The sequence below is a fragment of the Falco punctatus genome (assembly GCF_963210335.1).
Source record: "Falco punctatus genome assembly, chromosome: 4".
Taxonomy (NCBI): Eukaryota; Metazoa; Chordata; class Aves; order Falconiformes; family Falconidae; genus Falco; species Falco punctatus.
The window spans coordinates 39326949-39354699 of record NC_137583.1 but is presented as its reverse complement, the minus strand read 5'-3'; the positions used below and the strand labels follow the sequence as shown (position 1 = coordinate 39354699).

Genomic DNA, 27751 nt, shown 5'->3' with positions numbered 1-27751 from the left:
GCGAGACTGCAGTGAGCTCATCCGCCGTGCGCGCCCGCGCAGCGCCCGCCCGCCCGGCCCGCACCCGGCCCGCACCCGGCCCGCACCCTGTCCCCCTGTTCGCACACTGCCCGCGCAGCGCCCGCCCGCCCGGCCCGCACGCTGCCGACACCTCGGCTGCACCCTGCCCGCACCCTCAGCGCACTGCCCGCACCCTGCCTGTACTGCCTGCGCTCTGCCTGCACCCTGCCTTCGCCTCGCGAGCACCCTGCCCGCACCCTGCGAGCACTCCGCACCCTGCCCGGCCCCTGCCCGCACCCCGTACGCACTGCGCGCCCTGCCCGCACCCTGCCGACACCTGGGCTGCACGCTGCCCGCGCCCTGCCCGCCCTGCCCGCACAGCCATTTCAGCAGCCACAGCGGTTCCCCGCGCCTGCACCCGGCAGCGTCCCGGGCCAGCCCCGCGCTCCCCCGCCCCGGGCCCCGAGGGGGGCGGGGGGGGCACCGGGTCCCAGGGCACCGCGTACCGGGGTGCCCGTCGGGGTAGGCGGGGCGGGGCGGGGCGGGGCGGGGCCGGGCGGAGCGGCGCGGCGCGGGGCGCGCACCCGCGATGACCATCGGCGGCCCCCGCGGCCGCCACCCCCGCTTCCAGATGCCCTGTCTGCGCAAGGTGAGCTGCCACCGGCACCGGCCCCACGGGCAGCGGGCACCCGGCACCGGGAGCACCCGCGACCGCGGGGACCGGGCGCCAGCTCCGTGGAGACCGGGCGCTGTGACCGTGGGGACCGGGGACCGGGCGCTGGGACCTCGGGGACCGGGCACCGTCACTACGCTGGGCACCGGGGACCGCGCACCGCCGACGGCACGGGGGTCGGCATCGCCGGGGACCGGGGCCGAGCAGCAGCCAGCATCCCGCGGGACAGCGCGCACCGGTCCCGCCACGAGGCCCCGCCCCACGCGGGGACCCCCCGGGCAGCGCCCCGCAGCCGCGTGCTCAGCCGCTGCCCGCCGGCCCGGGGGGCTCCGGCAGGGCTCGCTCGCCACAGCTGGGGCTCCCCCCCAGGGAAGCCGCAGGCTGGGTGCCCGGCATCACCTCTCGCCTGGCTGTGGGGTGCCCGGGTCGGCTGCGGGTGCCAGGCTGTGCCCAGAACGGGCTCGGGGTGCCCCGGGTGGGTGTGGGGGGAGCCAGGCCGTGCCCAGGCCCGGTGCCTCCGGCCGGGGGGCTGAGCGTGGCGGGTGCTCGCCCGGCAGATGGAGCGGATGATCGTCAGCATGCAGGACCCTGACATGGGCATCAAGATGAGGAACCAGCGCTTGCTCATCACCGTCATCCCCCACGCCATGACAGGTGGGTCCCCCCGGTGGGGTGCTCCACGAGGCGGGTGAGGTGGGGGAGGCATGTGGGTGCTCCCTGGGTGGCCCCGGCACTGCACCCAGCCCCCAGCCCCACGGCACCCCATACGACTGCTTCCCCGCACCCACGGGTGCTCAGCGCTGCAGCTGGGATCAATTATGCATCGGCTGAGCGGGGCGGGCGCTCGCTGGGGCGGGCAGCCCAGCACGTCCTTGGCAAGGCCCCCGTCACCCTGCGTGACCCCCTCGGCACCCGCCATGCCATGCCGTGCCAAGGTGCCCCAGCCCCGGAACCCCTCCATGCCCAGTCTGGGGGACCCCATCGCACCCCACTAACACTACCTCGGTGCCCAGGGAATGACATCGTGGAGTGGCTCATCCAGAAGTACGGCATCTCCGAGGAGGGTGAGTGCCCCAGCACAGGCAGCCAGCATCATGGGAGCAAGCGGGGCTGCCGAGCCGCCACGCAGCCCCTGCTCCTGCTCCCCCAGAGTCGCTGCACCTCGGTAACCTCATCGTGAAGCACGGCTACATCTACCCTCTCAAAGACCCCCGCAGCCTGGTGCTGCGGGCGGACGAGTCACCCTACCGCTTCCAGGTGCGGCCCCGCCAGCCGCACAGGTGTTGCTGCAGCCGCGGGGCTCCCCCGGCTCGGCGCCTCGGCACCCCGCAGCATGCACCTCAGCCTCTCCCCCCCACCCCACAGACCCCCTATTTCTGGACCAGCACCAAGTGGCCGGCCACGGAGCTGGACTATGGTAGGTGCCACCGTGCCGCCGGCACCAGCCCCGGCTGCAGCCCCTTTCTGGCCCCCCTGAGGTGCCACCGCTCCTTTTGCAGCCATTTACCTGGCCAAGAAGAACATCCGCAAGCAGGGGGACCTGATCGAGCATGAGAAGGTGAGCGGTACCCTCACACCTGGGATGAGCTGGGGGCGCTCAGCTCAGCCAGGCGCTGGGGCTCAGCTGCAGGGCGGCACCCGCTCTCCCTGTGCGGGAGCAGCAACAGCCCTCAGGGCCAGGCGAGGGGGTGGGTGTCCTGCCGTGCCCACCCGGGTGACACTGCCGCTCCCCAGGACAACTACAACCTCCTGCACAAGCGGATCAACCACACGTGGGACTTCGTTGTGATGCAGGCGAGGGAGCAGCTCCGGTGAGTGCACGGCCTGGCACTGCTGCGCCCCGGGGAGACGGAGCACCCTTGGGTGCTGTGGCAGGCAGGGTGCCAGCACTTCCCTGCTGCCTTCGCACGAGCAGGGCGGCCAAGCAGCGGCGGAAGGGTGACCGCATCGTCATCGACTGCCAGGAGCAGGCATACTGGCTTGTCAACCGGCCCCCGGTGAGGATGGGCTGGGGGGCGAGGGGTGCCGGGCTGGCAGGTGCAGCCCTGGGCAGTGCCCCGGCACCAGGCCCAGCCAGGGAGTGGGGCTGGAGGGCACGGGGGGTCCCGCCAGCCCCCGGCACAATGCTTTTGTTGCAGCCGGGAGCCCCCAATGTGCTGGAGCAGGGCCCTGAGCGCAGGAACTGCCACACCACCCGCGTCCAGCTGGTGAGTGGGGGACTGGGCACCCCTGGGGCTGCCAGTGGGCATAGGGCGCAGCCACCCCCGTGTGCCGGGGTGCCGAGCTGCCCCCGTGGGTGCCTGGCCATCCCACCCCAGGCTGTGCCCATGTCTGGGGGGCTGACCCATGTGTCCAGCTTTTCCCCCTGCCCTGGCTGAGCTGGGGGCTCCCTGTGTTTGCCCGTGCACCCACCACCCCTTTGTGCCAGCACCCCTAATCCCCGTGGGGCAGCCACGCTGCCGGCAGCCCTGGCACCCTGGGTTGCCAGCAGCCACCGCCGGGCCGCTCCCTGTGCTTTGGTCCCATTAACGTTGCCTCCACCCTGGGCCCATCCTCACTAACCACCCACTTTCTCTTCTCTGTGCCATGTGCCATGTCCTCTGTCCATGTAAGTGTCACTAACCCGGGCCTGGTGCCACACTGGGGTGGGGGGTGGATGCCGGAGTTCACCCCACGGGCTGTGCCACCTGAGCCAGGAGGGGTGTGGGATGAGGCTGGAGGCCATCAGGTGGGCTATGGGGTGGGCATGGGGGCTGGGTGCCTGGGTCCTCACCCAGGGTGGCGATGGCAGAGCACAATGTCCCAGCCCTGCCGTGCTTTCATCCGGCTCTACGTGTCTCTTGCAGACCAAGAACATGGATTACTACAAGCGGGAGGTGAGTAGGGCAAGGGGTGGGGGTGGCTCCCGGGGGGCATGGGCTGCCAGGGACCCCTGAACATGTCTCCGGTGCCCGGCTGCAGATCGAGTACTGCAGGAAGGCCATAGCCAGGACCAGGGTGAAGTCCTCCATCTGCCTCGAGGGGTGAGTGGCTGGTGGAGTCCCCGACAGGGTGACGGGGCCACCTGCATCCCTACGGCTGGTGGCCGGTGCTGCGCTGCCTGCGCTGCCATCGCCTTCAACGGGGAGCGGAGCCGAGGCTCTGTGGTCATTGCAGAGCCTGAGCACAGCCCTGCCACGTCCCCACGGTGGCTGGGGCCGGTGGCAGCGGTGGGACGGTGGCCCTGGCCACCTCCAGCTGCCGCTCCTGGCAGGTACATCAAGTTCAACGAGCAGTATGTGCCCCACGACCCCATCATGTCCGGCTGCCTGCCCAGCAACCCCTGGATCACGGACGACACCACGTACTGGGCCATGAATGCCCCCACGTAAGCGCCCACACCGGGGCTGCTAGCCCCCAGCCCCCTCGTACCCCACCCCGCAGGAGAAGGTTCAGGGTGGTGCAGGCTGCCCCCTGCCAGCCCCGACACTGGCGTTGCCCGCAGGGTGCTGACCCCCACAAAGCTGCGTGTGGAGCGCTGGGGCTTCAACTTCAGCGAGCTCATCACTGACCCCCTCGGCCGGGCACAGCTCCTGGCGTTCCTCAAGAAGGAGTTCAGCGGTGAGCAGCCTCAGCCCTGCACCCTCAAACCCACTGCTAGCTACATCCTGACACCCCAAACCCACCAGCCCCATGCCAGCACCCCCCAGACCCACCACCATGTCCCTGCACCGCCTAATCCCCTGTCCCATCCTGACGCCACCAAACCAACCCATTGCCTGGCATCCCCCGACCCACCTCCCTGTCCCAGCACCCCTGGACCCACTGCCCCACGTCACACCAGCTGGCTCCATCCTGGGGTGATGCTGGGCCACAATAGCTTTTGGGGGGTGCCCAGCGCTGTGTCCCCATCCCCGATGTCATGTTCTCTTCCCCAGCTGAGAACCTGAGCTTCTGGGAGGCGTGCGAGGAGCTGCGCTATGGGGAGCAGTCCCGCATCCCTGAGATCGTGGACTCCATCTACCAGTGAGTGCCAGTGGGGTGAAGGTTTGGGGGGACAAGGTTTAGAGGTTTAAAGGTTTAGAGGGCCACCACGGTGCTACATCCCACTGCGGGGCTGGGTGCTCGCCACCGGCTGTGACTCCCCAGGCAGTTCCTGGCTCCCGGGGCCACACGCTGGGTGAACATCGACAGCAAGACCATGGAGCGGACGCTGGAGGGCATCAAGACGCCCCACCGCTACGTGATGGACGATGCCCAGATGCACATCTACATGCTGATGAAGAAGGTGGGTGAGGGCAGCGCTGGGCAGGGCAGGCAGGGCAGGGCAGGGTCCTGACGCCTCTGCTTGCCCAGGACTCCTACCCACGGTTCCTCAAGTCGGAGCTCTACAGGAACCTCCTGGCCGAGGCTGTCATCCCGCCGGAGACCAAGAAGCGGTGAGGGCAGGGGCCAGCTGCCCGGGGCACGGCGGGAGGTCCCCGCCGGTGCTGACCCCGCTCTGCCCACAGGGTCTTCCCCTTCATGCGCAAACAGCGGCACTCCAGCCCCAGCCCAGCCCTGCTCCTGCCTGCGGGTGACACCGAGGAGAAGAGCAGGGCCCCCCCGGCTGCCCCCGTCCCCGAGGAGGAGAGCTGAAGGCCCCGGGCCCCCACCAACTTGGTCCAGCACCCTCCAGCTTGGCTGCAGCCCCCCACCCAGCACGCCCCAGCCCCGCCGCAGGACCCTGCCGGCAGTAGCACTGAAGGAGAGAAGCCATACGCCCCCCCTCCAGCAACCCCCCAGGGCCAGGCTGGCCCCGCTGCAGCCCCCGCACCCTCTTCTCCCTCGGGGAGCCTGCACCCAGCCGGCCTGGTGCGGGGTCACCCCCTCCCCCCGCCCCCCCGGGCACAAGACAATAAAGCCCCTGTGGGGAAACACGGTGGCTCCCATGGTTTTTGGGAAGGGCTGAGCAGGGAGGCAGCTGCAGGGTGGGGGATGCGCACGGCGGTGGGCTGGGTTGTGTCCTGTCCCCCTCAAGGCTGGCAGAAACCCCCTCCCCTCCCTGCAGCACCCAGGAAGAGTGCAGACCCCAGACAGGGGGGAAATCAGCCACCCAGGCACCCGTGCCCACGGCACAGCCACCACCCGCGGCTCTGCTTGCTCCGAGGGGCAAAACCAGACCCCGCTGCAGCCCCAGCTGCTCTCCTGGTGTGGCGGAGCTGGCACGTGGGGTACTCGGCCACCCTGCTGCCACCGGTGCAGCCACGGATGGCCCCCAGGGAGGCCAAAAAGGCCTGTCGAGCAAGGCCAGGGGTCAGCAAACGGGGGCTGCCAGGGCCCCACAGGCTGGCAGTGGCACGCAGGGAGCAGGGCTGGCAGCTGAGCCTCTTCCCTGCCCGTGGCTCATTAATCTGAGCAGAGGCCGAGGATCTCACGACAGGATTATTCTCTTCCTGGGAGCTGCGTGCCAGCTGCAGGGGATTAATGCTGGTGGTTATATAAAGGAGAGGGGGGCTAGAGCCTACTAGCGCTCAGGCTTGGACCCCAGCCCACCCTACACACACCCAGGGACCCGCACAGCGGAGCAGGCTGGGGACACCCCCAGCCTGCAGTGGACTAAGCAGCGCCAGCCCACACCCGGGATAACGAACAGCATCGATGCTTGGGATGCCCAGGACCGCAGCATCCTTCCCTGCCGCAGAGCTGGGGACGCCCTGCCCGGAGCTGGGGGGCATTTCTCAGCTCAGCGCTGGGGCAGACAGAGGGGCCTTGGGGCAGGGGAAGCTGCAGGAGCCTTGGTCACAGGATGGAGCTTGGGACCTCGGTGCTGGCAGCCACCAGGCAGTGACAGATGGTCCCACGCTCCAGGAGACAGCGCCTGCCACAGGGCTCCCTCCAGCTTGATCCAAATCCAAGCCGCGGCATGAGATTTTCGTGCTGATGGACTGCAGCAGGAATCCAGGGTGTAAAACCAGGTCATGGAGCCCCAGGCAGGGCGTAGGGACACGCTGGCCGAGCTCGGTTATCTAACTCCAGCCTCCCTCCACACGCTCCCTTCTCTGGTCCATCACTTGCCCGCAGCAGGACAGGACCAGCGCCTTGGGACAGAGCCCTGGCCAGCTCACCCATCAAAGCATCACCGGGACATCTGGCTCCCTCCAAATAAGGGGGAGTTCTGTCCGCAGCAAGTCACACGAAGGGCTGCAAAAAAAATCCCGAAGTCTTGCATAACCTCGGCTGCAACAACAAAAGCAGGGCACCATTTACAAACAATGCAAAAGAGGATTTATTGAAACCATTCTGGTTAGACCAAGTCCTGTAGGGCACAATTTGCAATAAGTTAAAGAACTAAACCAAACAGTCTTAGTGTTAAAAAACACACTAATACATAACACAGTGATATATGCCATCATCACCCATCTGAGTTATTGAATCAAGGCACAAAGTCATTCATTAAATACTGCAAAAAAATCCCAAACAATTACACAAGGAAATAAGCTGGAAAAAAGACTTGTTTTGTTACGAAGGTGCTGGTTTGGCACTGATGCGTTTAATTGAGCTGCCACAGGGAAATCTGCGTTTCCAAAGTGTCTGGAAACATTGATGGACAACTTAAAGCCAGAAAAGCCCCCAAAGCCAAAAATCCAGCTCTCCTGAAGGAACATTCAGTGTGCCTATGGGAAAGGTCAGGTCTGGGTAGGGAGCAGAGCAGGGAGTGCTGAAGAGTGTGGCTGTGGTGAGAATACGAGTCGGGCACTTTGCTCCCTGCCAGGCGAGTTTTGGTGGGATACAATCCACATCCAACCTGCAGGTCACAGTAGCGCACAAGCCCCGGGCTCCCTCCGCCACGCAGCCAGCTCTACCCCAGCCGGCTAAAGCGCAGCCTGAACCTGGCCCTTGCAACCCGGGTTCTGCAGCGCTGCTGCAGCCCGTCATCCCTGCAGCGCCGCAACACTGGAGCGGGGACCTGGGGGGCTGCTGGGCTTCAGGTCTTTATCCTGCTGAGCAAAGAGGCAACCCAGGCTAGGGGATATGACAGGGGAGCCTCCCTGCACCCCTAGCCTCCCTCAGAAAACAGCCTGGGGCAAGAGGGACAAAGGGGCAAACTCACCATTTTGAGTCCAGCGATGGCTTTGAAGGAACATCCCTGGCTTCCTGCAGAGCCAGGACACCCCAGAACTGGGCTCTGTCAGCAGCGCAGCTCCGCAGAGGCCAGCAGCACTCATCCTACACTGCTCCCCTGGCTGCCCAGGTACACATCACGGGGCAGAGGGAGTCAGGGCACCCTTCAGGCAACTACCAGGCCAGCTGGGAGCAGGCAGTGAGCGACCAGGCAGACCACTGATGCTGCAGCTTATTTTGCTGCAAGACTGGGAGGGCTGAAGCTGTGGCACGAGCCTCGGTGACACGAGCTGCCTGAGCCAGCAGCTGCCCTGCAGCAGGTTGAAGTTTAGTGGTTGCCACATAATAACCGATGCCTGACCCTACACAACCTGGCTTAAGTTTCTCCTCCTACAGTATTTCTACACACACCCTGATGTGAGACTAGGCAAGGGAGGGATGCACTGGCCAAACCCCCTCCGGCACTGCAAAACTTGAGGGAGGTTATTTTTAGGGTGTGTGTTTTCTGTCTCACCAGCCAGACGGACACCCAGCAGCTATGACACTTGTGTGTCAGTGTGGCTAGTAAGGGGACTGCAGCTTTCAGGACCGAGTAGCCAATTCAACCCTTTTTCCAGGCTTTGCACCTTGTTTCTACAGTCCACACTGGCACCCACCGGGAGCAAGGCAAAGCAAACACACCGCGCTACAGACACTTCCAGGGGAGACACGATGTTCACACAGCAACCTGTCCCATTCCCTTGGGCTACCAGGCTGGACAGAGAAACAGCACCCCAAGATCCTTAACCAGCACCACCTCAGTTCCAAGGGCAGGGAGGCAGCACAGAGCTCTCTGTGGAACTGTGCTGCAAAGAGAACCTGTGCTGTTTCCCCACGCGGCTCATGCCGTCTTTACAGCCTGCCCACGTCCTGGCAGAGCGGACAGTGCTTGGAGAAGGCTCTTCAGCAGCTGCAAGGGTGAATGAGTATTTGCAGGGCAGCTGGCATTGCCACTCGGGTACAGGGCTCCCTGGAGTAGCAAGCCAAGCTCCCAGGAAAGGTTAAAGTGCAATTCTACTCTGAAAAAATGCCCTAGAGCCTCTCTGGCACCTCAAAAGCAGCAGGAGAAGTGGTGTCCGTACCGGCAGGGACCAGCCAGCCTGGGCTCAGGGTGGTTTTCGTATCACCTAACAAACAGATTGGGGGCAGGGAGGAACACTGCTGCATAAATCAGGTAGGAGACCAGCTCCCTTTCTGTGTCATCAACGCTGCACAGCCTGGCTGGAAAGGAAGCAGCAGAGGAGACAGACACAGGTAGGCTTTTGACTGCAGAGCAGGGCACATGGGGCTGTTCTCAGGAGAAAAGGCCTTTTTCTAAGTAGAGTGACACTTTAACCTGTGCTCTGCTGGCCCAGGCGACACCTAACCGCATCATTGGCCATGGCTGGGTCGATCGCTACACACACCCTGCGGCCACCAAAACAGGGGCCCAAATCCAGGGGAGGGCAATCACAAACCAGCCTGCAGCCAAGCACCTCTCCCACAGCCAGGAGAGCTGACTCAGAAAGCAAATCTAACACCACACATCGAAGCTCCACTTCTCACACAAGCACCCAAGAAATAATCAACTCCGGCTTTCCCAGTAAGCACGTGTTTTCCTCCAGACACAGGCTGAGTCAGCACAGTTCTGTGGGCACAGAAGGACTGAGGGGAAAGCCCTCTTCCCCGAGCTGACGACACTTCAGTGGTGGCCAAGCACTGAAGTTCCATCAGCTCTGAGGACAGATGCACTGGCAGCTGCCCCCACAGCCTGGGCACCCCCAGACACTGGGGCGCTTCCCCACCAGCCATGCTTTGGTTTGCAGATCAAGAAAGGCAGCTTCCCGTGTGAATCCACGACCTGGGTTTGCTAAGAGCATGGCTGCAGAGGAGAGGCAGCTTGGCGCCACGCGGCCCAGGCAGCCTCTCCCCCTCCCCCGGCAAGCTCACACTCGGCTGTGGAATCGCATCCTGTAGAGGCGGTCTCGGATGTACTGGTCAGTGTCCCCAGCCACCTGGCTCAGCCAGATCACCCTGCTCTCAGAGACATCCTCCTTCAGCTTACGCTTCATCAGAGACACTGACCCTGGATCCTCGCTGGGTTGAGGCCCCCTCAACAGCACGTAGCAGGCATGACGGCTCCGCTCAAACAGTGTGGCTGCAACGCAGAGCAGAGGGAAGAGCCCAGCTTAAGGTCTCTGTGTTCAGGGCTGGCCACCAGACCCAACACCGCGCGCTCACGGAGTCCAGGAGGTACCAGAAGGCCAGCGTCCTCCTGCACCTCCTTGCTGGAGGGCTGGACGGAGAGGACTTACCGTTGAACGCAATTATTTGGTCTGTGTTATTGCGGAGCTCCAACAAGATGTTAGTGTAGGAAGGATGGAAAAGATACAGCTTCTGGAGAGGAGCTCTGGATCCCTGCAATCAACAGGACACTATCAGGACACGGACCCACACGTTATCCCAGAGACTAGTACGCCAGCACCAGGTTCAGCTATTACTCATGCCCAACAGAATATACCTGGTCAGGTACTTGTCCACGTCTGCACAACTCATCCTGCCTGATGCCACTAGGACTGGTATTGGGATTTTGCTTACTGCTAGGTGCTCTCCTCCCCACTCCAAGCTTCCTGCAAACAGCAGGCCTGCCCGCTAAAGGCAGGAGACAGATTTTTGCCTTAGGGCTGGTAGAGTTAGCGAGGAAAGCACAGGAAGCTCAGCTGGTGCTCGGGCATCCTCCAAGACACAACCTGTCACTAACACTGCCAGCCACTGCCCCAGAGGGCTCTGTTACGCAGCCGAGCTGTGCACCGAAGCTGCCAGAGACCGCCTTGGCGCAGAGTATTCACGTGGCTGAGGGAGATCGCTGCGTGCAGTACCGCTGCAGGAGGCTCCCGGTCAAACAGCAGCAACTTCACAGGTACCGAGCCAGCAGTGTCTCACCTCACCTACAGCACCACACCAAGGCACAGCACTGAGCAACCCAGTGACTTTGCTCATAGCACCCTTTTCTCTACGTAGCCAGGCTCAGGATGACAAAAGCTGCTGATGCCACTACCAGCTGCTAGCAGGAACCCTACTATGGACGTTGTGAAGACCCAGAGGTCTGCCTGCTCCTAGAAGACCAGACTGTTCATAGACCCCACACCCAGCGCAGGAGGCTGCAGTGTTAGCGGCACAGACAGATGCAAATGCACACACTGGGAGAAGGGGGTAGGTCCACCCAATTCTGGCCCAAAGTCAGGAGAACAGCAACCATTCGGCAGCGCTACTCACCGTTTCGTTTCCTGGTGCCTGGTATTCACCCCAGATGAGGAAGGCGGACCGGTGATCAGCAGTAGAAAGTGTGGCTGGCCCTGGGCTCTCTGCTCTCGAGTTCAACTTCAGGTCCCACTGGACTCCTCCAGATCCACTCTCAACGATCATAACCTGGCAGGGAAGAAAGAAAAGGAACTCATACCAAAGAGATCTAACAAGCCATGAGAGAGAAGTCAAGTCAGCTGTCTCTACCCTACACTGTCTATGGGAACAAGTATCTGACACTTGCAAAGATGAGGAAATACTTGAAGCTGAGCATCACAGAGCTGTGAGACCTGGGGTAGGCCACATTAAAGTCACAAATTTTGCAGCTATTTCAAGAGGTTCAAAGCTCTGTCATTGAAGCCTCTTGCTGAGATGCGAATTAACATGCCTCAGCTGGCTTCAATAACCTGTTGAAAAAGATCGTTGCCCAGACTAAAGCTTCCAAAAATCAGCCAGAGGGAACACATCCCACCAGCTGTCCTCAACTCAACGCCTGCTTGAGCTGTGATATGCAGAAAAAAGGGGAGTTAAAAGGAAGAGATCTCAAACCTTCTTCCTGTTGGGTCCAATTTCACTCTCAAGGACAATACCAAGAACATCGGGTTTGTAGTAACCAAGCAGCGGCTCACTAAGGGAGAGAAAAAGAAGGGACAGATCATAGCACACCCTGATGGCTTGGGCATACCTTGTTCCTTCAGAGCAGCCTCTAACCTCCCACAGCTCCCCTGGTAAGAGACTCAACTGCTGCAGCATTATGTTAGCCCGGTGCTACTCCAACTCTGAGCCCAGCCCTAAGACAGCCATATCACAGCAGGCACAGCATGAAGAATCAAAGCTTTGGGCTCCTCCCTTCTGAAGCAGCACCTGACCTTTGCTAGCAGAGGACAGACAACACACTAAGCATGATCCAGATATATCACAGAGCAGGTTCCTGTATTTCAAATGAAGAAAAAACCAAATAGCACCTGCCAGGACACTGCTGTTGCTGGGAACCTGGAAATACCACATCCAACCCACGCTGGTAACACTACCTCACAACGCGGGACACATTGAGGCTCCATAAAGTCTGAAGATTTTGTGCACCGATCAGTGTAGCCATCTCTGAGTTTATAACCAAGATGTTCTCCCGTGATCGCCCAGGAATTTTTGCCAGGTAACGGATGTCTCCAAAGCTGAACAAGGACAGAGAAATGATTACGCTTTCTAGCCTGTGGATGGTTTTGTTGTGTGGGTTTGGTTTTTCCCCTGCACAGTAAAGGCAAATTGGAAACCCCAGCCTGCTTTCCTTCTTTTGTGTGAAATCCTGCCCAGGCCATCACCACCAGCCCTCTCCCCCAGCTTCGGATGTGCTCCTACTCCAACAGCCACACAGCCAGGAAAGAATAAAGCTGAACCAGGCCGTCCTGTCAGGAGGAGCAGTACCCTCCACCCCACCAGCAACCAAGACATAATCTCACACCTGAGAAGGGATAAGCGGTGCGTGGTGCGGTCAATGTTCTTCTCCCACTGAGGATCTTGCTCAAGGCTGGGAAGCTTAATTTCCACCCCAGTTGCCGCACTGTATAGATCTTTCAGGGAATATGCATAGAGAGCGTTTTCTGTGCAAAAAAAGCAAGAATGAGGGAAAAAAGTTATCCTGCCCTTGCTCTGAACTCTAAATTTTCTAGATCTGGCACATCAAATATATTTTTAGGGCTTGCATCATAGAGTTGTAGTGGTATTTTGAGACTCAAGCCTGCTTTTGAATGCTTTTAATATCTTATCTGTTCATAATCCCACTGTTCCACAGTAATCATTTGCTATAAATGACTATTTAAACCTTACATTCTCAACACTTTTCAAATAAAATTACTACCATCTGTGACAAACCTTAGTTTAAGCAGAAGCCCCCCCCTTCTCTTGCCCTTGAACAGTTCCTTTTGCTAGGTGAAAGTATGACACAGCTTGTACAAGTGCAAAACACTCTTTCAGACAACTCTTTAGTAATCCTGATTGCAGTTACAATCCCTCTTTCAGACTGAATTCACTAACAGAACTGTACCTGTATAGAAAAGGAAGTAGGAGGAGTCATCCAGGTTCAGCCTGATATAGCGAGCGTTCCCATCCACATTCAGGCTTCCAGTGGATCCGATCTGTTTGCCATTTTTTCCTGAATGGATGAAGGTCTTAATCTACACAGGGAAGGGATTACAAAAAAAAAAAAAAAAAAAAAAGGTTAAAGCTGCATCGCACTGTTACCGCTTCAACTTGAGTGTTTTCCAAAGCTTCTGAGCAGCTGGCACTGAACAGCAGCTGCATGGGAGCAGCATAGGCTCGGATGAGAAATCTCTCCCTGGTTTTGGAGGTGTGGGCACGAGTTAGATGATCCCTCTGCTGTGAACACTTTTGCAAGTTTGAACACCACTTCCAGCACAGTCACTGGTCCCGAGATTTTACTACCTCTGCCAACCACCTCCCTGCAGGACAGCAAAGACCAATTCAAGCCTACCGAGCAGTGACAACGATGGAGAGGACTTCAAGGCAGAAACAAAGCAGCAAAATGAAGTCAGGGGGAAACCTGACTTCACACGGTAGCTCTGCTAAATATTTGAAGTGCCTTAATCTACCCCTCCCTAAGGCTGACATGAGTCCAAGGGGATAAAAGTGCTGACAGGTTTCTTTATACTCTTTCTGCAGGGTAACAGAATCCATAAAAACATTTCACCCAAGAGAATAAAGGCTAAAATCAGGATCAGATTCAAACATCTGGGCAACAGTCATGGTCTGGGGAGAGCAATGCACACTAGGGAAGAGAGAAGCATCAGACTGAGAGGAACAGCCTCCATCAGAGATTCCAAGTAAGGCAGGAACCCTTCCCTCTTCCTTGAGGGGTAGGGGCTGGGGAAGAGAAGGAAATCTGCTGCTCTCAAAGTCAATCTGGAGAGTCTAGCAGGTGAATAAGGGATAGAGTTTGCGGCGGAGAATGAAGAACACGGCTGGAGAGCAACGCATCCACCAGCTGTTCCCAGCCTCCTGCACTGGGAGGAGACACATACTAGCTCTTGTAGATCAGCTTCACCTTCACTTGCAAGTGCTGGTTCAGCAGCTGCCCCGGGACAGCAACAGCCAAAGGTATTTACAGCGAGAGAGAATACACACCACCTTACTCACTGCCTTGCTCAATACCTCTGTGCGCTGCTACCAGTCATGTATCCTGAAAAATGTCATACTTCCCTGGACGTATTTGTGCTGAAGCTTGCAGCAGGTAGATTCTCAGAAGGTGCCACCTAAATCCTCTGCACAGAGACCCCTCCCCAGACTGCTCAAAGCTCTGCCATTTCAGGAAACAGCAGCATAATGTAACGTTCAACTTCAGCCCTTGTTAGCAACAAAGCTAATTTACTTAAGTTCTGAATCCCCCTTCTGACAAGACTGCCTTTTTCTAAGCTGCAAAGCTCCACTGAAGTTTCCTACATTTTGCATCATTTCTCAAAACAGAACGTACTTTTACTTAAGTTGACAGAGCGCTTGCCAAGTCCAGAGGGGGGAAGGGTTTTCATACCAAGATAGCTAGAGAGGTTAAATGGAAAACAAATCAAAAGGCAGTCTTGCAGAACAGAGACTGCACTCAAACGTTTTTGGCCACCTAATATTATTAAAAAAAAAAAAAATGTCTTGAGATAACTGGGATAGCAAAAGCAAGGAGGAAAGAAAACAGAAGAGAAACGTAGGAGTCAGAGGGGATAGAATTTCTGATGACTCTGGCACCAACAATGCCTCGGGCAGCAAAACCCTATTTGCTTATGGAGGGCTCTGGTATGAGGACATGGAGCTCCCACTCCTCCCATCAGACCTGCAGGAAACGGTAACTTTTGAATGCTTTAAACAGGAGAGATTGCACGTGCAGATGATTCTAGACCACTCAATCATGGATGCAGACGTTTTAGTAGAAAACCACTTTTAGCTACATGACATTCCCCCTCTAACAAATGGGAAAAGCAATACTGGAATGGAGATAACGCAACTAGCAGCTATTTCACTAAATGAACCCAAGTCAGAATTAAGCAGCGCAGTGACACTAGGAAGAAAGCTGTGCAAACCAGACCACAGGCAGAGATATGAAAGGTATCAGAAAAGGGCAGTGGTGGTACAAAAGCACTGGCTGTCAGCTGTGCTTTGATCTAAAAGCCAAACCTGTCAGGGTTTGCTCACTTTCACTTCTCTAAGCAGAGTCCCAGAAAACTGCAAGCTCACCTCGCCTAGGCTCACTCCACACACAGCCCAGGAACATGCAGTGAGGAGTGCAGACTGAAAAGGAGGAGGGATTCCTGGTCAGTTTTTTCTTTTCTTAACCCTAAAACTTGCATTGATTTGGGAGTACATCTCTGCAGGGTGGGAAAGAACCTATTCCAAACCCACAGAAATCAGAAAGGCCTCTGGACACTTCTTCTTAGAGTACAAGATCGAAATAAATAGCATTCCTGCCATGCTCTGTGGTCCAGCCACTGGCTTTATCACAGCATCAGAGTGACATACCTTATCTCCTGTAGCAATAAAGATTATCAGGTCCTGAACTCCGTCACTATCCACATCTGGAATCACTGACACAGGAGTCAGCACAGTATAATTAGCTCCAAAGTCACTGGACTGTCTCCACTGAACTTCCCCTAGAAGACAGTTATTGGGAAACATTCACTAAAAACGCACTTAAGGCTGAAAGGCTTTTAATGCCCCTGCTCCTGAAGTACTTGGCAGTAGCCAGCCATTTACAGCTCATCAGCTCCACAAACCACTCACATTTATGCTCATCATGGGGTACTTTGTTGCATTTCGAAAGAGTCCCAGTATCCACAATTTCAACTTAATTTGGAAATAATTCTAGCTGCCTGCACAAGTGCACCCAAATATCCTGGGCACAAAGAACAACTTGCTTTTCTTGTGCCTTAGGTTAACAAGCTTCCCAGCATGTTCATGGCACAGAGAATCCTTTTTTGTGATCTAAAACCTTGCTGCCATGTACTTTTTAAGGAAGACTTAAGTAACTAGCTAGGTGTTCAGAGGGAAAATGCTTACCCTCCCCTTTACACAGTATTGCACACAGCAATTATCATTTCAGGAATGCAAAGTAATCATCTGTTCTTTGTCAGGAAGGCAGCTGTACTGCAGACCAAGGAGTTACTACCTGACACTGTCTGCGCAGCCTGTATTTCCAGTAGGATTCCTCCAAAGCTTTTACTGAAACATTGACAAAAATACTTGGATTTGTTACTATGACAACAGATGTGAAGTAGAGGAGTGTCCCTAGGAAATCATGGGAAGGCAAAGAATTTTACTCCATGGAGAAAACAAGCAGGCAAAGGAAGGAGAGAATTTAATTTTTAAATAACTATATCCTGGCTTCAGCACAATCCAAAGCTACAACAGTAAGACCAGGCTGACAAAATTTGCATTTCAGTGCCTAAGGTTCTGTTCTTTGCTGGTTAGACAGTGGATATAGTTTTGGAGAAAGCATCTTTCTTACAAGAACAGCCTGACTTAACAGAAACAGGTAACAGTGAGACAGATTCAACACAAAGGACTTCAAAAGTTTCATGCTCTAACACAACCTCCAAAGAGCACAAACTGTGAAACCAGTCCCACCCTGCTCCATCAACAGAAGACGGGACTATCCTGTCCAACATCTGGAATGCTACGGAGCTTCCCTGGAGCCTGAGGTCACAGCAGAAGGAAGGCAACAGAAGCCAAGATGGAAATTAGACAAATGCCTAAACAGCAAATCTAACCTGGGTGAACGGGCTGGGGTTTTTTTGGGTTCGGAATGAACAATAACATCAGGACTTAGGTGACAGTTCAGCTCTCACTTCAAGTAGCTGCAGAAGACACAGAGACTCCTCTCCCTGTCAGACATTCTCCAGGCTGGTGTTCTGGTTTATTCAGTGATTTCTCCTACAGAAGCAATTTCATACATCTGATCGTTGTAGGCCCCTTTCTGCCATAACCCTTAGGAGACCAGAACTACTCACAGGGCTCACAATGCAGGCTGCTGGAGGATAAGGTGGGGAGAGAAGGTGTAACAGAACACTTCCTCCCATCCTCCTCCTCAAGACTCTGCTTCTGGCCCTTGCAGAGATGGAACACGCAGCCACACAGACTTTTGCTCTGACCTGGAACAGCTAATCTTAAGCTCTTGTGTCCCAGTTTGCTCGTAAGATAAACATGCAGGAATGTCAGATGCCCCACACAAACAGAAGCATGCGATCCTACACTCTCCTTATCGTTTGCTCAGGCCACTTCTGGCAATGAAGCAAACAAGACTTAACACAACTCAAATCTAGAGAAAAGTACTAACTTTATCAGCATTTAGAGATCGAAACCACATCAGACACTTTCAGATGATAATCTGCCTACCTCTCCTTCAATCTTCCTATAGGCAGAGGCTAGACAGTCTGAGAGCCCCAGAATCTCACCAATCCTCACAATGATGAACCATTAGCAGCTAAAGATTGTTCTGGCTGCTGTTTTTAGCACAATGTGATGTAAGTCAAGACTTTGCCACTTCAAATACATTTAGCCTATTTAAATAGGCAGGTTTTCACCTCTTGCTTTTGATTTGTCTGTGGAATGTTTTTTTTACTGTATTGTTGCTGTGACCTGTGGCTTAGCCTGGTTCCTCCTCTCCGTGCTTGTGCTATTTCTTTATGGCTGTCTTTAGTTACATGCCTTTGGCTCAGCAACCACCTTTCTACACTTTGACCTGAAAGCAACTACTTCATTAATAGTCTATAAATAACTTATGCTAAAGCCTACCAATGAGGGAAACGGTGCTAACATATCTCTGTTGGTACAGAAGCTTCCCAGCTCTCTGTGTGTCTACACTTCCATCTACACTGGAAATTAAAAGCTATACTAGATTTTCCTCAGGTTTCTTAAGAGTTATACCTCTTGTTATTTCTCTCTCCCAGGTTTTGGAAAATAGGGTGTGAGAGGTTCAATCCAGACACAGAGGACGGGATCCTAGGCATGTTTCCAAGGAAGAACACGCATTGTTCAGAACCTCTGAAACTGACTCCCAACAAAATGGAAATGTATTTCAGGCTCGACACTGCGGAAGGTTCAAGGTGCAACAGATGATCACTGCCCTGTTCCCAGAGAAGTACAGGCATTCCTTACACACACCTTGCGTTAGGCAAGATGATGATGAGGTTCTCCATCTACAGGTTCAGAAATGAAGGTGGCTTTCCAGGGGAACCAGGCAAAATCCTACACTACTGAAATAGGCCGGCGAGTACTTATCCTAAGCGTTCTCCTTGATGACTTTAAAATCATAAATCCCTAAAACTCCCACTCCTTTTGCTGCTGCAGGGACTCCTAGCACTCACATGCAAATGACTGAGAAATGTTGCAGGTACAGGTTTGTGCCCAGCCCCTGAGAGTATAAAGTAACACTCACAGCTCGTGACTCTTTCTCCCATTTCAAATGCTGTTGAAATATTGGTCTTACAATACAGCGGCTGGCACAAACCACCACAACAGAGTCCAGCCTTCGGAACACAGGCTGAGAGAACAGGCACTTCTCGACAGCCCAGCCAATGGCCCTGGCAAGGTTTTCAAGACAATAAATGCCCTGCATCCACTGTTCCAGCAAGTCGTGTCACGCTGGCAGCCTCAGCCTCCGAGGTCCGAAGGTCCCCAGGTGAGGAAAGCAGCAGCACGGTCCCCTGGATGGCAGCAGTACTCTGCGTGCCACTCACCTGTCTGCAGGTCAACTGCCGTAAGAGACACGGGCTTCCCCACGACCAGACAACCGGGGGCCTCGGCCCCCCCGAGCTGCTTGATGCCACACTCCATCCACTCCACTTCCTCGGCAGCGGGCCTCTCCCAGAGCGCTCTGCCGTTCGTGCCAGACACGGCAGCGACGAAGGCACATGGAGAAGGCAGACCTGAAGAGAAGAGATGTCAGAGGGTGCACTAGCTACACCTACCTTTGCTGCTCCGCACGACCTGAGCTGGGGCTTACCCAGTTGCCCTCCTCACCCAGTTAACCCAGTTTTCACTCCCAGTCCCATGGCAGCCTTGCTAATTAGAGCTTAAAGAGAAAGAACAGCCCTCACTACAAGGCTTTCTGTTTCTGAATCAGCTACCTTCATCCAGGCAGGATCTGTTGAAGCTGCTGCTGCCATTGTTAGCTTTGAAAGCAAAGATGACATCTTGCACTCTGTCTTCGTTCACATCTTCCATAGCAAGAAACTGGTAGGCCACTAAAGAGATCACAAAAGAGATGACAAGCCAAGCACTGTTGGGGATTGCCTCAACCAACAGCAGAGCTAGCTGGAGCAAAACACAAATTCCTAGAGACCTACTCACTGCCTCCATCTCTGTACAGGGTAACAGCAGGACAAACTGGCTTTTGTGTTAAAAAAAGCTATCTACATGAGTACCAAGGACGGGAAGTCAGTGCCAAAGGATTTTTTCGAATTTGCTGTCCCCCAGAGGATTTGTCTGTTTTTATAGCCAAGCAGCCAGAATTTGAATTATGTTCAACAAAGAACAACTCTGGTCTTGCTGTGGGGTTATTATTCCTGAAATATAAAAAAAAAACAAAAACCCAAACCCCATGAAACCCAGCCTCAGATATTCCATCTTTCTCACTCTCAGGTAAAAGCAGCCTTCTTCAGCTCAGAGTAGCAGAACTTGGGATTTCTGCATTAACACACAGAAATCAGTCCCCGTTGGTGAGCAATATCTCTGCATCTACAGCACAACCAGCACACACCCACTGCACATAAGATTACAGAAAAGCTTTCACAGAAGCCAAGGCTGACCCACCAGGGAGCAGTAGCCAGGCTAAAACCCAACTAAAGCAACTACAAATTTGCGCAATTTATAAAAAAGCCAAGAGACAATTATTCTTCTCTGCTTTCTGTTAGCCATGGGGAAAAGTTAGAAAGTCACACTGACAGAGGTAAAACTGCCTAATTGTCTCCAAATGTCAGCTCAAACTTCAGGGGAACATTTTACAGACCAAACTTCAACAAAGATTTATTAGCAGATACCCTTCCCCATTTCTTTTTTCCAAATGAGGCCAGGCTGCTACCTTCTTAGTGCTTCAGAGCGGCATCTAATTTCCCCATTAGATCCTGTAAACACCTCCTGGAAGGCCACTCCAATTATGACGGGCCACTGCTTATCCAGGTCAGGTATTCACAGCTCTCACTCCCAAGGGCAGCATCCCTGCAGGCCTGGCTCTGGATCGCACTTAGGTAGAGGTCCACAACTCAAATTTGTGGCACATAAAGGTAAAGGACTGTTGCTAAGTATTTATTCTGCTGCAGCAAGCTCACCTGCATTATCGTAGTTTCGGAACCATGTTCTTTCTGAAACTGGCCTCTCTGGGCAAGGAATGATAAATGAGAAAGCAAACACAATTATCAGACACAGAAATAATGAGATGAAGAAGGCAGCAGTGCGCCACCGGGACAGCCGAGACAGTCGTGATGACTGCTTGCTGGCAATTCTTCTCTCCACAGAGTTTTCATGGTTCTCTTGGGCTTTCACATCCTCAGTCTTCAGAGGGTGGATCTCAGCTTCTGAGTCTTTGTTATCCATCACAGCTCATTCATCAGTATTCAGACACCCTTCTCTCCCTTCAACTGCAACAATAGAAAGAGCAGTTAAAAGAGATTTTGGAATATATAAACAACCCAACAAAAACTACCTGATATTCACACTGGAAACATTTAATGGGAGCTGAGCAAATCGGTCGGATACAAAGTGCTGTTGGTACCAGAGGTCTCCCACAGGGAGTGATGGGGAGAGACCATGAGATGCAGGAACAACACTGTTTCTTCTTCAAACCAGGAAGTCAGCTCTGCTAGACCCGGACAAAGATGGGTGCAGCCTCTATGTGGAAATGACTGACTGGTCTGTAGGTCTCCCTTAAGAAAAACACACCAAAAGCTCCTTTTGCTGCAAAGACTTCTTGTCACCTCCCATGTACGTCGTTCTGACTCCTGGCTGGAGAGGTGAAAGGAAACACTCATGACCTTTACATCCCAAAATAAGGCTGTTCCCTGCTGTAATGAGCACCTCAGCTTCCCCAGGAGACAAATGCCAGCATATTCTGTATAGGAACAAACCAACGCTATTCAACACCTTCTCAGATGAGAAACCACTTGGTAAGTTTAGCAACCCGGCCCTGCAGAAGGCAAGAGAGTGATTACTTGCCCCCGCTCCCCCGAGGAAAAGGCGTAAGTTGAGACTAAAATCAGGCAGATTTTATTTCATCAGAATGGAAGAAGAGTTAACAACAGCTGTTTTATCTTCTCCCGCTATAAAACACAATCCTGAGCTGCAGTAACAGAGAGGTTCTGTGCTAATTTGTTATAAAAAGGGGGGGGAAAAAAGAAAAATAAAAAGCCCTGGTCAGTTACAGAGGCTGTAACTCATTACTCACAACAACAATAAAAATCAATGTTATATATAGTTTCTCTGATAGTGCTTCTTTAAAAAATACAGCGGAAGGGAAGAAATAAATAACAACACATTCCAGTAGCCTTGGAAAAAGCTGCATGACAGTGTCATAAAAAGTTATATCAGAGCAAATAAACATGACAACCGAGCCAATTTTCCATGACTGTGCCCCAGCAGTCACGTGCCTGGATTGTCCGTTGGAGCAATGTACTTCCCCAGCAGAAAATAGCTTAAACTCAGCACCGACACACAACGCAGGGAGCTTGGGCTTTCAGCTCCAACAACAATGGGGCTCGTTACCTCTTACGTTTCATGCCCAAGTTCATTTACAGGTTTCAAAGAAACACAAGGTGAGAGGAGGCCAGGCTCCTTCAGGGAGCTGCAGCTTGACTGGGGGTTTCACCTCCCTGGATTGTCTGTCCCACCACAGGGAAGAGCTGCAGAGGCCTCTTCTCTTCTGGGTACAAATCACAGCAGGGACAGACCTAGAGCAAGGCAGGGGCTGAGCATGTGCGGTGATCGGGACAGCCTGGCACGCTACTGTCAATCCCCAGCTAATCTGAGCACCTGCTGGACTTGTAAGGCTGGAGTTAGGAAGCACATACTCCAGCCGGAGCACTCTGGCATTTATTCTACAACGGCACATCGAGTACAAGATCTTGCTGCAGACAATTTAATTCAAGCTGCACAAGCCCATGTGAATGCAATTAAATCAATAATGCAGAAGTTGTATCTTATTCCAAAGATCTCACTCCAAAGACCTCATCCGCCCCTCACATCAGTCTACCAGCAACAGCAGAGACACCTTCACGAGGCCGGCTGTTGCCAGACTGGCCGCAGGCGCCTGACAAAGGTAGGAAGGCTCCATATGGAAAGGGGAAGAAAAGAGTCTCGTGCATTCAGCCTTCCTCCTGATCTGGCCGTCGTGCTGGTGAGCCGAGCACCGCTCCGTTACTGGAGCCGGGCGAGCACCAGACCTTCAGCAGGTTCAAGGTACAAGGCTCCAGGCACAGGCTGAGCAAATGATTAACTGCGGCAGAGCAACCACCGCTGCAGCGATGGGGGACGATGGCAGGAATGGGTTACGTGACCTCCCTTTCGGTGAGACAGATGGTGCATGTGTCTCTGGCATGCCTGTCTCCAGCAGCAGGGAGAGGTGCATCTTCTTAAATACTGTTGTAGCCAGTGTCTGCGGCACGGGCTACAACAGGGCTCCAGCACAACCCCACCAGCCTCCCCAGCAGAGCCTTCCACAGCCCCCCCGTACGGAGCCAGGAGCCCTCCAGGGCACAGCCAAGTGTTTCCAGCACCTATGAGACTTCCTGAGAAGGAAAAAACCAGGCTTCTCCTCAAAAAGTCCGAAAGGGACACTAACCCTCTATGGAAGGCGTATTTATATGACTCACTATAAATCACACCACTGTCATCTAGATTGGGATGAGAACAATAAAAAAGGTGGTAATTATCCTGACAACCCCAGCAGTTCCCCTTCTTTTGCAGCAATGACCCTCGGAGTCACCAATTACAAAGAGCCCTCAATGTCTTTGGAGCAATTCTTTCTCTTTTCTTTCAGGGTTTGAATAATGCCCTTTGCACCCCTGCCAGAGCAGAGACAGTGCCAGAACAACGACCACAGAGGTCAACGGCAAACACTCAAACAATGCAGGAAATCCCATCGCCCGCAGTTGCCAAAGTACATGCTGGCAGCATGTGAAATGGTCTGAGCTCCGAACAACAAAGAAGTCTGGTAATCAGTTTAATTGAAGACAAGCAGAAAATGATAGTGTGCATTTCAGATTATTTTACTGTCCTCTAGCAGCCGGCATTTTGTCTCCTGCTGGTAGAGGACACAAAATAATTCACTGGAAAATTTACGCATCCAGGCACCTTGCAAGGAAATACACAGTGACAGGATCCTGTGCTGCTGCATTATTAACACAGGCTGCATGCACTGTATCTCGTAGCTAGCACTGTCTCTCCACTTGAAGATGGGATGCCTCCCCATGAAAAAACATGGGAGAGACTTCATAGAAAAGGAAATAATTAGAAACCGCATGCAACAGACCCAAACTGAACCCACACAGCTCAAGGAGCTGCACTACAGCCAGGATCTGCATCTCATACGACATGAATTGCTGGTGTGTGCACTTCCATCACTCCCCAAGCTTTAAAAGCTACTCACCTCCAGCAACAGGAGGAGCTAGGAGCAGTCCCTGAAGAAAGCCAAGGAGGAACAAATACCCTTTCCTGTCCCACAGTAACAATGCTGTCCTCAGGACAAAACCAGCTTCACTCACCTTCATGGGGGACTGTTTTCCCTCTTCTCCTAAAGCTACACTACAGCACAGATTTACAAATCTGATCTGGATCAAACCAGTGAAACCTGTGCAGCAAGTGGTTAGTGCCAAGCCACAGCTAAATCCAAGAGACAAACTACCATTACCAGCCAGCCAGAACTGCCCGACAAGCACAGAGAACCACATCCAGTCAGACGTATGAAGACTGGTGATAGAAACCATTTAAGTATTGGTGTGATGGAAGGTTTAACTCATTTTCCACCCATAAAATACCAAACCACAGCATTTGTAATCTGACCAGGCACCAGTTCTTCCTGGAAAACTTCCAGCAACATATTGTAACTTGGATTTGATGATCAACATGTTTATATCTCTCACAGATTGAAGAAAACAGATTCTAACTGGCCATTTTAGGAACCTAAATCCAGCATTTGGCTATTTTGGTTCTTTTTGTTTGTTTAAGCACCTTAAAGATTTCCTTCCTGTCAGCCAGAAACTGTTGAAGTCCCAGACTGCCATCAATAATGACAAGACAGCTTCCAAGTCTTGCTCTGAGTAAGAGGCAATGTCCCTTTCACGGCTGCCTTCCACCAGCAGAGTGCTCAGTTTTGATCCCATGTGTGGCAGGGCACTGCAGCAAACCCGCCGGGCAGTCACCTGCTGCAACATTAAGACATTATTGGGTCATTTTTTCCCTGTTCTGCAGGCCCACTTAGATCAGGGTCCACCCTTAAGGAAATAAACATACATTTTCCCTGAAATAAGATTTTCCTTTCCAAATACACTCAGGCTGCACAAGCTTACGGTTTTGCTGGGTCATCTGCAGCTCATAACTCTTTCTTGATATAAAGTCACAGCCACAGGCTAGTGGGGAGAATTGCCTCGAGGAGATCATCCCCTTCTGACACCAGGGTAGCTCTGCTCCTGCTTGTGCCCCTACGACCTTTGTAAGGACACGATTTGTAACCCAGACCATACCAAAGACAAGGCAGGCAACCAGCTCAGGGAAACACTCGCATTCTGCTTCTACAGCTGTCCTTTCCCCTCCCCTCCCTCTTGCTATTTTGCCTCTGTTAACACATATCTCTTCAAAACATCAGGTTCTTCTTAAATGACACTTAACTCTCTGGTGCAGACACAACAGGTGCCACAGAGCATTCACAGCAAGTGAACTAGAAACTCCTCCAGAGCACAACCAAATGTCACCTTAGAATGTGATACATCTGTCATTTGTAGGAGAAAATTCCTCTTTTCCAGGAATCTTCTTTTACAGTCAGGGGTTCAAGCAGAGAAACTCAATCTGTTTAGTGAAGAGCAAAACACAATTCAGGACTTCTTCCAAGAGAGCAAGGGAAGAGCAAAAATCTTAAGATGAAGGACAGCATTCAAGCTGCAAAGCTGTGTGGAACTGATTATAGGTTAGGCCTGTAATAACAAGTGAGCAGCAAAAACACATGGCATTTATCATCCCAGAAGTTACAAGCTTCGCTGGACCCAAGCCACTCACCCTTACTGACGGACGTCAGAGATGTCCCTGCCTCATCCACAGGGCTCCCCTGCTTGTGTCAGAAGCACAGCAACTCCTCTGCCCTGCCAGAGATCTAACACCACAGGGGCTCTGGAGAGATCTCAGTGCATGAAAACCCTTTAGAAGAAGCTGTGGTCATTTCACATACGTCTATCAAAAAGAAAAAAAGTACATTTTTTTAAGTGGAGCACTTGTTCCACAGGTCACAAACTCCGTGCTGCCTGCTGGATCCTTCCTGCACAGCCTAGTGAGGTCTATGGCAGCATGAAACAATGGCCTTCCTCCAGCTGCTGTTGTCCTTGGCAGCCACCTCCAAGAGAAAATTCTTTTCTCCCACCCAGAAATGGAATTTTTCTTTTTCTCTCTTACATGCATACATGGAGGAAAGCCCATTCACAGGCCATTCCACCCAATCACCCAACATCCAGCCCTGCAGAGCCTCACAGCTCCCACCGTGCCCAGGCAGCTCCTCGAACAGGGCCCAGCTCTGCCCTGGCACTGAGGAAGGCTGGCTCCAGTCACACCAAGTCATCCCTCCACTGCAGGGCAGGCTGCCCCTCTGACTCCCAGCAGTTATGTGAGAGGTTTTTGCCTTCCAAAAGAAGAAAAAAAGGGTGGAAGTAAGATAGGATTTTAGCACATGAAATCATTTTTCTTTCTGCAGGAACGGCTCCGATTCGTGCCTGCAGACAAGGCTTACGGCCCACTGAAGGAAAGATAAATGTGAATTTGAATGGTGTCCAGGAAGAGTGCTGAAGGCTGTGAGCTAAGCTCTACAGAGGTGAGGGATTTCTTGTATTTCTATTTGATTGAAACACAGACCCATACTCGCAAGTGCCATGTAAGCATCTCCCCAGGACTCCTACGCAGCCTGCCAGCCACACGGGCTAAACCAGCTCAGATCAAACGGAGTGCACAAGCGGCAAGCTACCTCGGCAGAGCCCCAGGCTTTTGCAAAACGGATAAAATTATTTCCCAGGCTTCTTGATTTGGTTTTGTGCAACTTCTCTAGCTGCTTAAAAGGGACAGCAACCCCCCGCGAACACAGGGCCAGGCACCAGGGCTGGGGGAAGGCAGCGGCGAGCGTGGAAGGGCCAGGGTGTTTCAGGCCCGAGCAGCGCTGCTGCCCAGCCGGGGCCAGGCCGCGGGGCAGCGTGGGGCCAGCCCCGCCGGCTCCACCGGCCCGTTCCTTCTGCCAGCTCCGAGCTGCCGCTCGGGCACCGCCTGGCTCCCGCGGAGGAGCGGCCTGTGCCCGGGCAGCGGGAGCCGGGTCCCTTCCCCGAGAGCCACCCCCGCAGTGCCGGAGCCCGCGGAAGGAGCGGCCCGTGGCCGGGCCCAGGTCCTGGGGCCGCACCGGCGGGGCAGGCCAGCAGCTCGCCCCGTTCCCCGGCTGCAGCCCAGCCTCCCCCCGCCACCACGGGGCGCCGGTTGCGGCGTGTCCCGGCCGGCCCGACCCCACCCCCGGCCCGCTCCGCACTCACCGCCGCCACTTCCGCCTCCATCCCCCGCCGCCCACCTGCCGGAAGTGACGCATCACGCAGGTGATCGCTTCCGCCCCGCCGCCGCGCCTGCGCACTGGGGCGGGCGGCGCGTCCCGGTAGCGGCGGTGCGGGCGGGGAACCCGCAAGAACAAGGCCGGCCAGCACTGGGAGCCACAAACACAGATCTTTAATGCGATCAGACCGCGAGAGAACAGCACAGTCACGTACAGGCATCCCGAGAGCGCGCCCGCCGCCCCCCGGGCCCGCCCCGCCGCCCCCGGGCCCCGCTCTCCCCGCACCCGACACGGAGGTTACAAAAACAATACGTGAAACCGCGGAATTGGTTGTAAAAACGGACAGGGAAGGGGGTCGCATGCACTAAGGACTAACACCGAGGGACCGCCGGGACGGCCGCAGGGAAACCCACACCGTTAAGCAGCGTTACCGGAGCCTGGAAGGGAAAAAACACCCGGCGGACCCCCCCTCACCGGGCACAGGGCCCCCCCCAGCATCTACAGCCGCTGTCCTGCCCCGCCGCCTGGCAGCGTCAGGAGGGAAGCTGTCTCCATCGGGATCACCGGCCTGGCCGAGCCCACGGGCAGCCGCCAGGCTCGGGCCCCGCCAGCACCCAGCTGGGTGGGCGGCAAGTGCTTTACTCACACAATTCTCACAAAATACCGATCCTCGGGGTCTCAACTGTGGCTGGCACAGCAAGGCGGCCTTCCTCCCCTAGTGTAAAATAAACCTAGTTACAAATAAGCTAGTTACAATATGCAAATTCCTCCCACAGCATTAGGACACAGCTGGCGCCTCGGTCCCAGGAGAAGCGAAGCAGTGCACACCAACACGGCGACTCCTCTCCTCGCCCTGCCCCTGGAGCTCGCGCCATCCCATCACCTCTGCCACTTGGCCACGTTCT

At 54.7% G+C, this 27751-nt stretch overlaps 2 protein-coding genes across 6 annotated transcripts; one reads left to right on the top strand and one right to left on the bottom strand.

Annotated features, from left to right (window-relative positions):
• Window positions 1-17: 17 nt before the first annotated feature.
• On the top strand, window positions 18-6172 carry RGS11 (regulator of G protein signaling 11). 2 transcript variants are annotated; one of them, XM_080384557.1, is made up of 17 exons: window positions 18-649; window positions 1231-1327; window positions 1687-1737; window positions 1824-1930; window positions 2039-2090; window positions 2173-2231; window positions 2408-2484; window positions 2589-2670; window positions 2812-2880; window positions 3526-3549; window positions 3635-3696; window positions 3927-4040; window positions 4158-4273; window positions 4591-4678; window positions 4802-4940; window positions 5009-5091; window positions 5164-6172. In XM_080384557.1, exons 1-17 carry the CDS (start codon window positions 590-592, stop codon window positions 5288-5290), a joined length of 1407 nt encoding a protein of 468 aa, XP_080240683.1. In that variant the 5' UTR covers window positions 18-589; the 3' UTR covers window positions 5291-6172. The 2 variants fall into 2 exon arrangements, with proteins under 2 accessions (XP_080240683.1, XP_080240682.1); XM_080384556.1 differs by having other exon boundaries at window positions 3520-3549.
• A 730-nt stretch (window positions 6173-6902) lies between these two features.
• Window positions 6903-26915, bottom strand: FAM234A (family with sequence similarity 234 member A). 4 transcript variants are annotated; one of them, XM_080384552.1, is made up of 14 exons: window positions 26184-26799; window positions 25331-25501; window positions 25030-25123; window positions 20398-20706; window positions 19198-19314; window positions 18808-18996; window positions 15593-15723; window positions 13119-13248; window positions 12537-12675; window positions 12109-12249; window positions 11627-11705; window positions 11051-11203; window positions 10090-10192; window positions 6903-9932 (listed from the first exon to the last, which is right to left on the bottom strand). In XM_080384552.1, exons 4-14 carry the CDS (start codon window positions 20660-20662, stop codon window positions 9721-9723), a joined length of 1659 nt encoding a protein of 552 aa, XP_080240678.1. In that variant the 5' UTR covers window positions 20663-20706; window positions 25030-25123; window positions 25331-25501; window positions 26184-26799; the 3' UTR covers window positions 6903-9720. The 4 variants fall into 4 exon arrangements, with proteins under 4 accessions (XP_080240678.1, XP_080240676.1, XP_080240679.1 ...); XM_080384550.1 differs by having other exon boundaries at window positions 25331-26799; XM_080384553.1 differs by lacking the exons at window positions 25030-25123; window positions 25331-25501; window positions 26184-26799 and adding an exon at window positions 26833-26915.
• Window positions 26916-27751: the final 836 nt, after the last annotated feature.

Bases quoted from the DNA above. Each gene is read 5' to 3' on its own strand.
- RGS11 (XM_080384556.1), top strand. From the start codon at position 590: ATGACCATCGGCGGCCCCCGCGGCCGCCACCCCCGCTTCCAGATGCCC. The intron at 1,738-1,823 runs GTGAGTGCCCCA...CTGCTCCCCCAG, and splicing joins GTACGGCATCTCCGAGGAGG to AGTCGCTGCACCTCGGTAAC. The intron at 2,232-2,407 runs GTGAGCGGTACC...GCCGCTCCCCAG, and splicing joins ACCTGATCGAGCATGAGAAG to GACAACTACAACCTCCTGCA.
- FAM234A (XM_080384553.1), bottom strand. From the start codon at position 20,662: ATGGATAACAAAGACTCAGAAGCTGAGATCCACCCTCTGAAGACTGAG. The intron at 12,676-13,118 runs GTACAGTTCTGT...TTTTTTGCACAG, and splicing joins CTACTTCCTTTTCTATACAG to AAAACGCTCTCTATGCATAT. The intron at 12,250-12,536 runs GTGTGAGATTAT...GTCCTTGTTCAG, and splicing joins CACCGCTTATCCCTTCTCAG to CTTTGGAGACATCCGTTACC.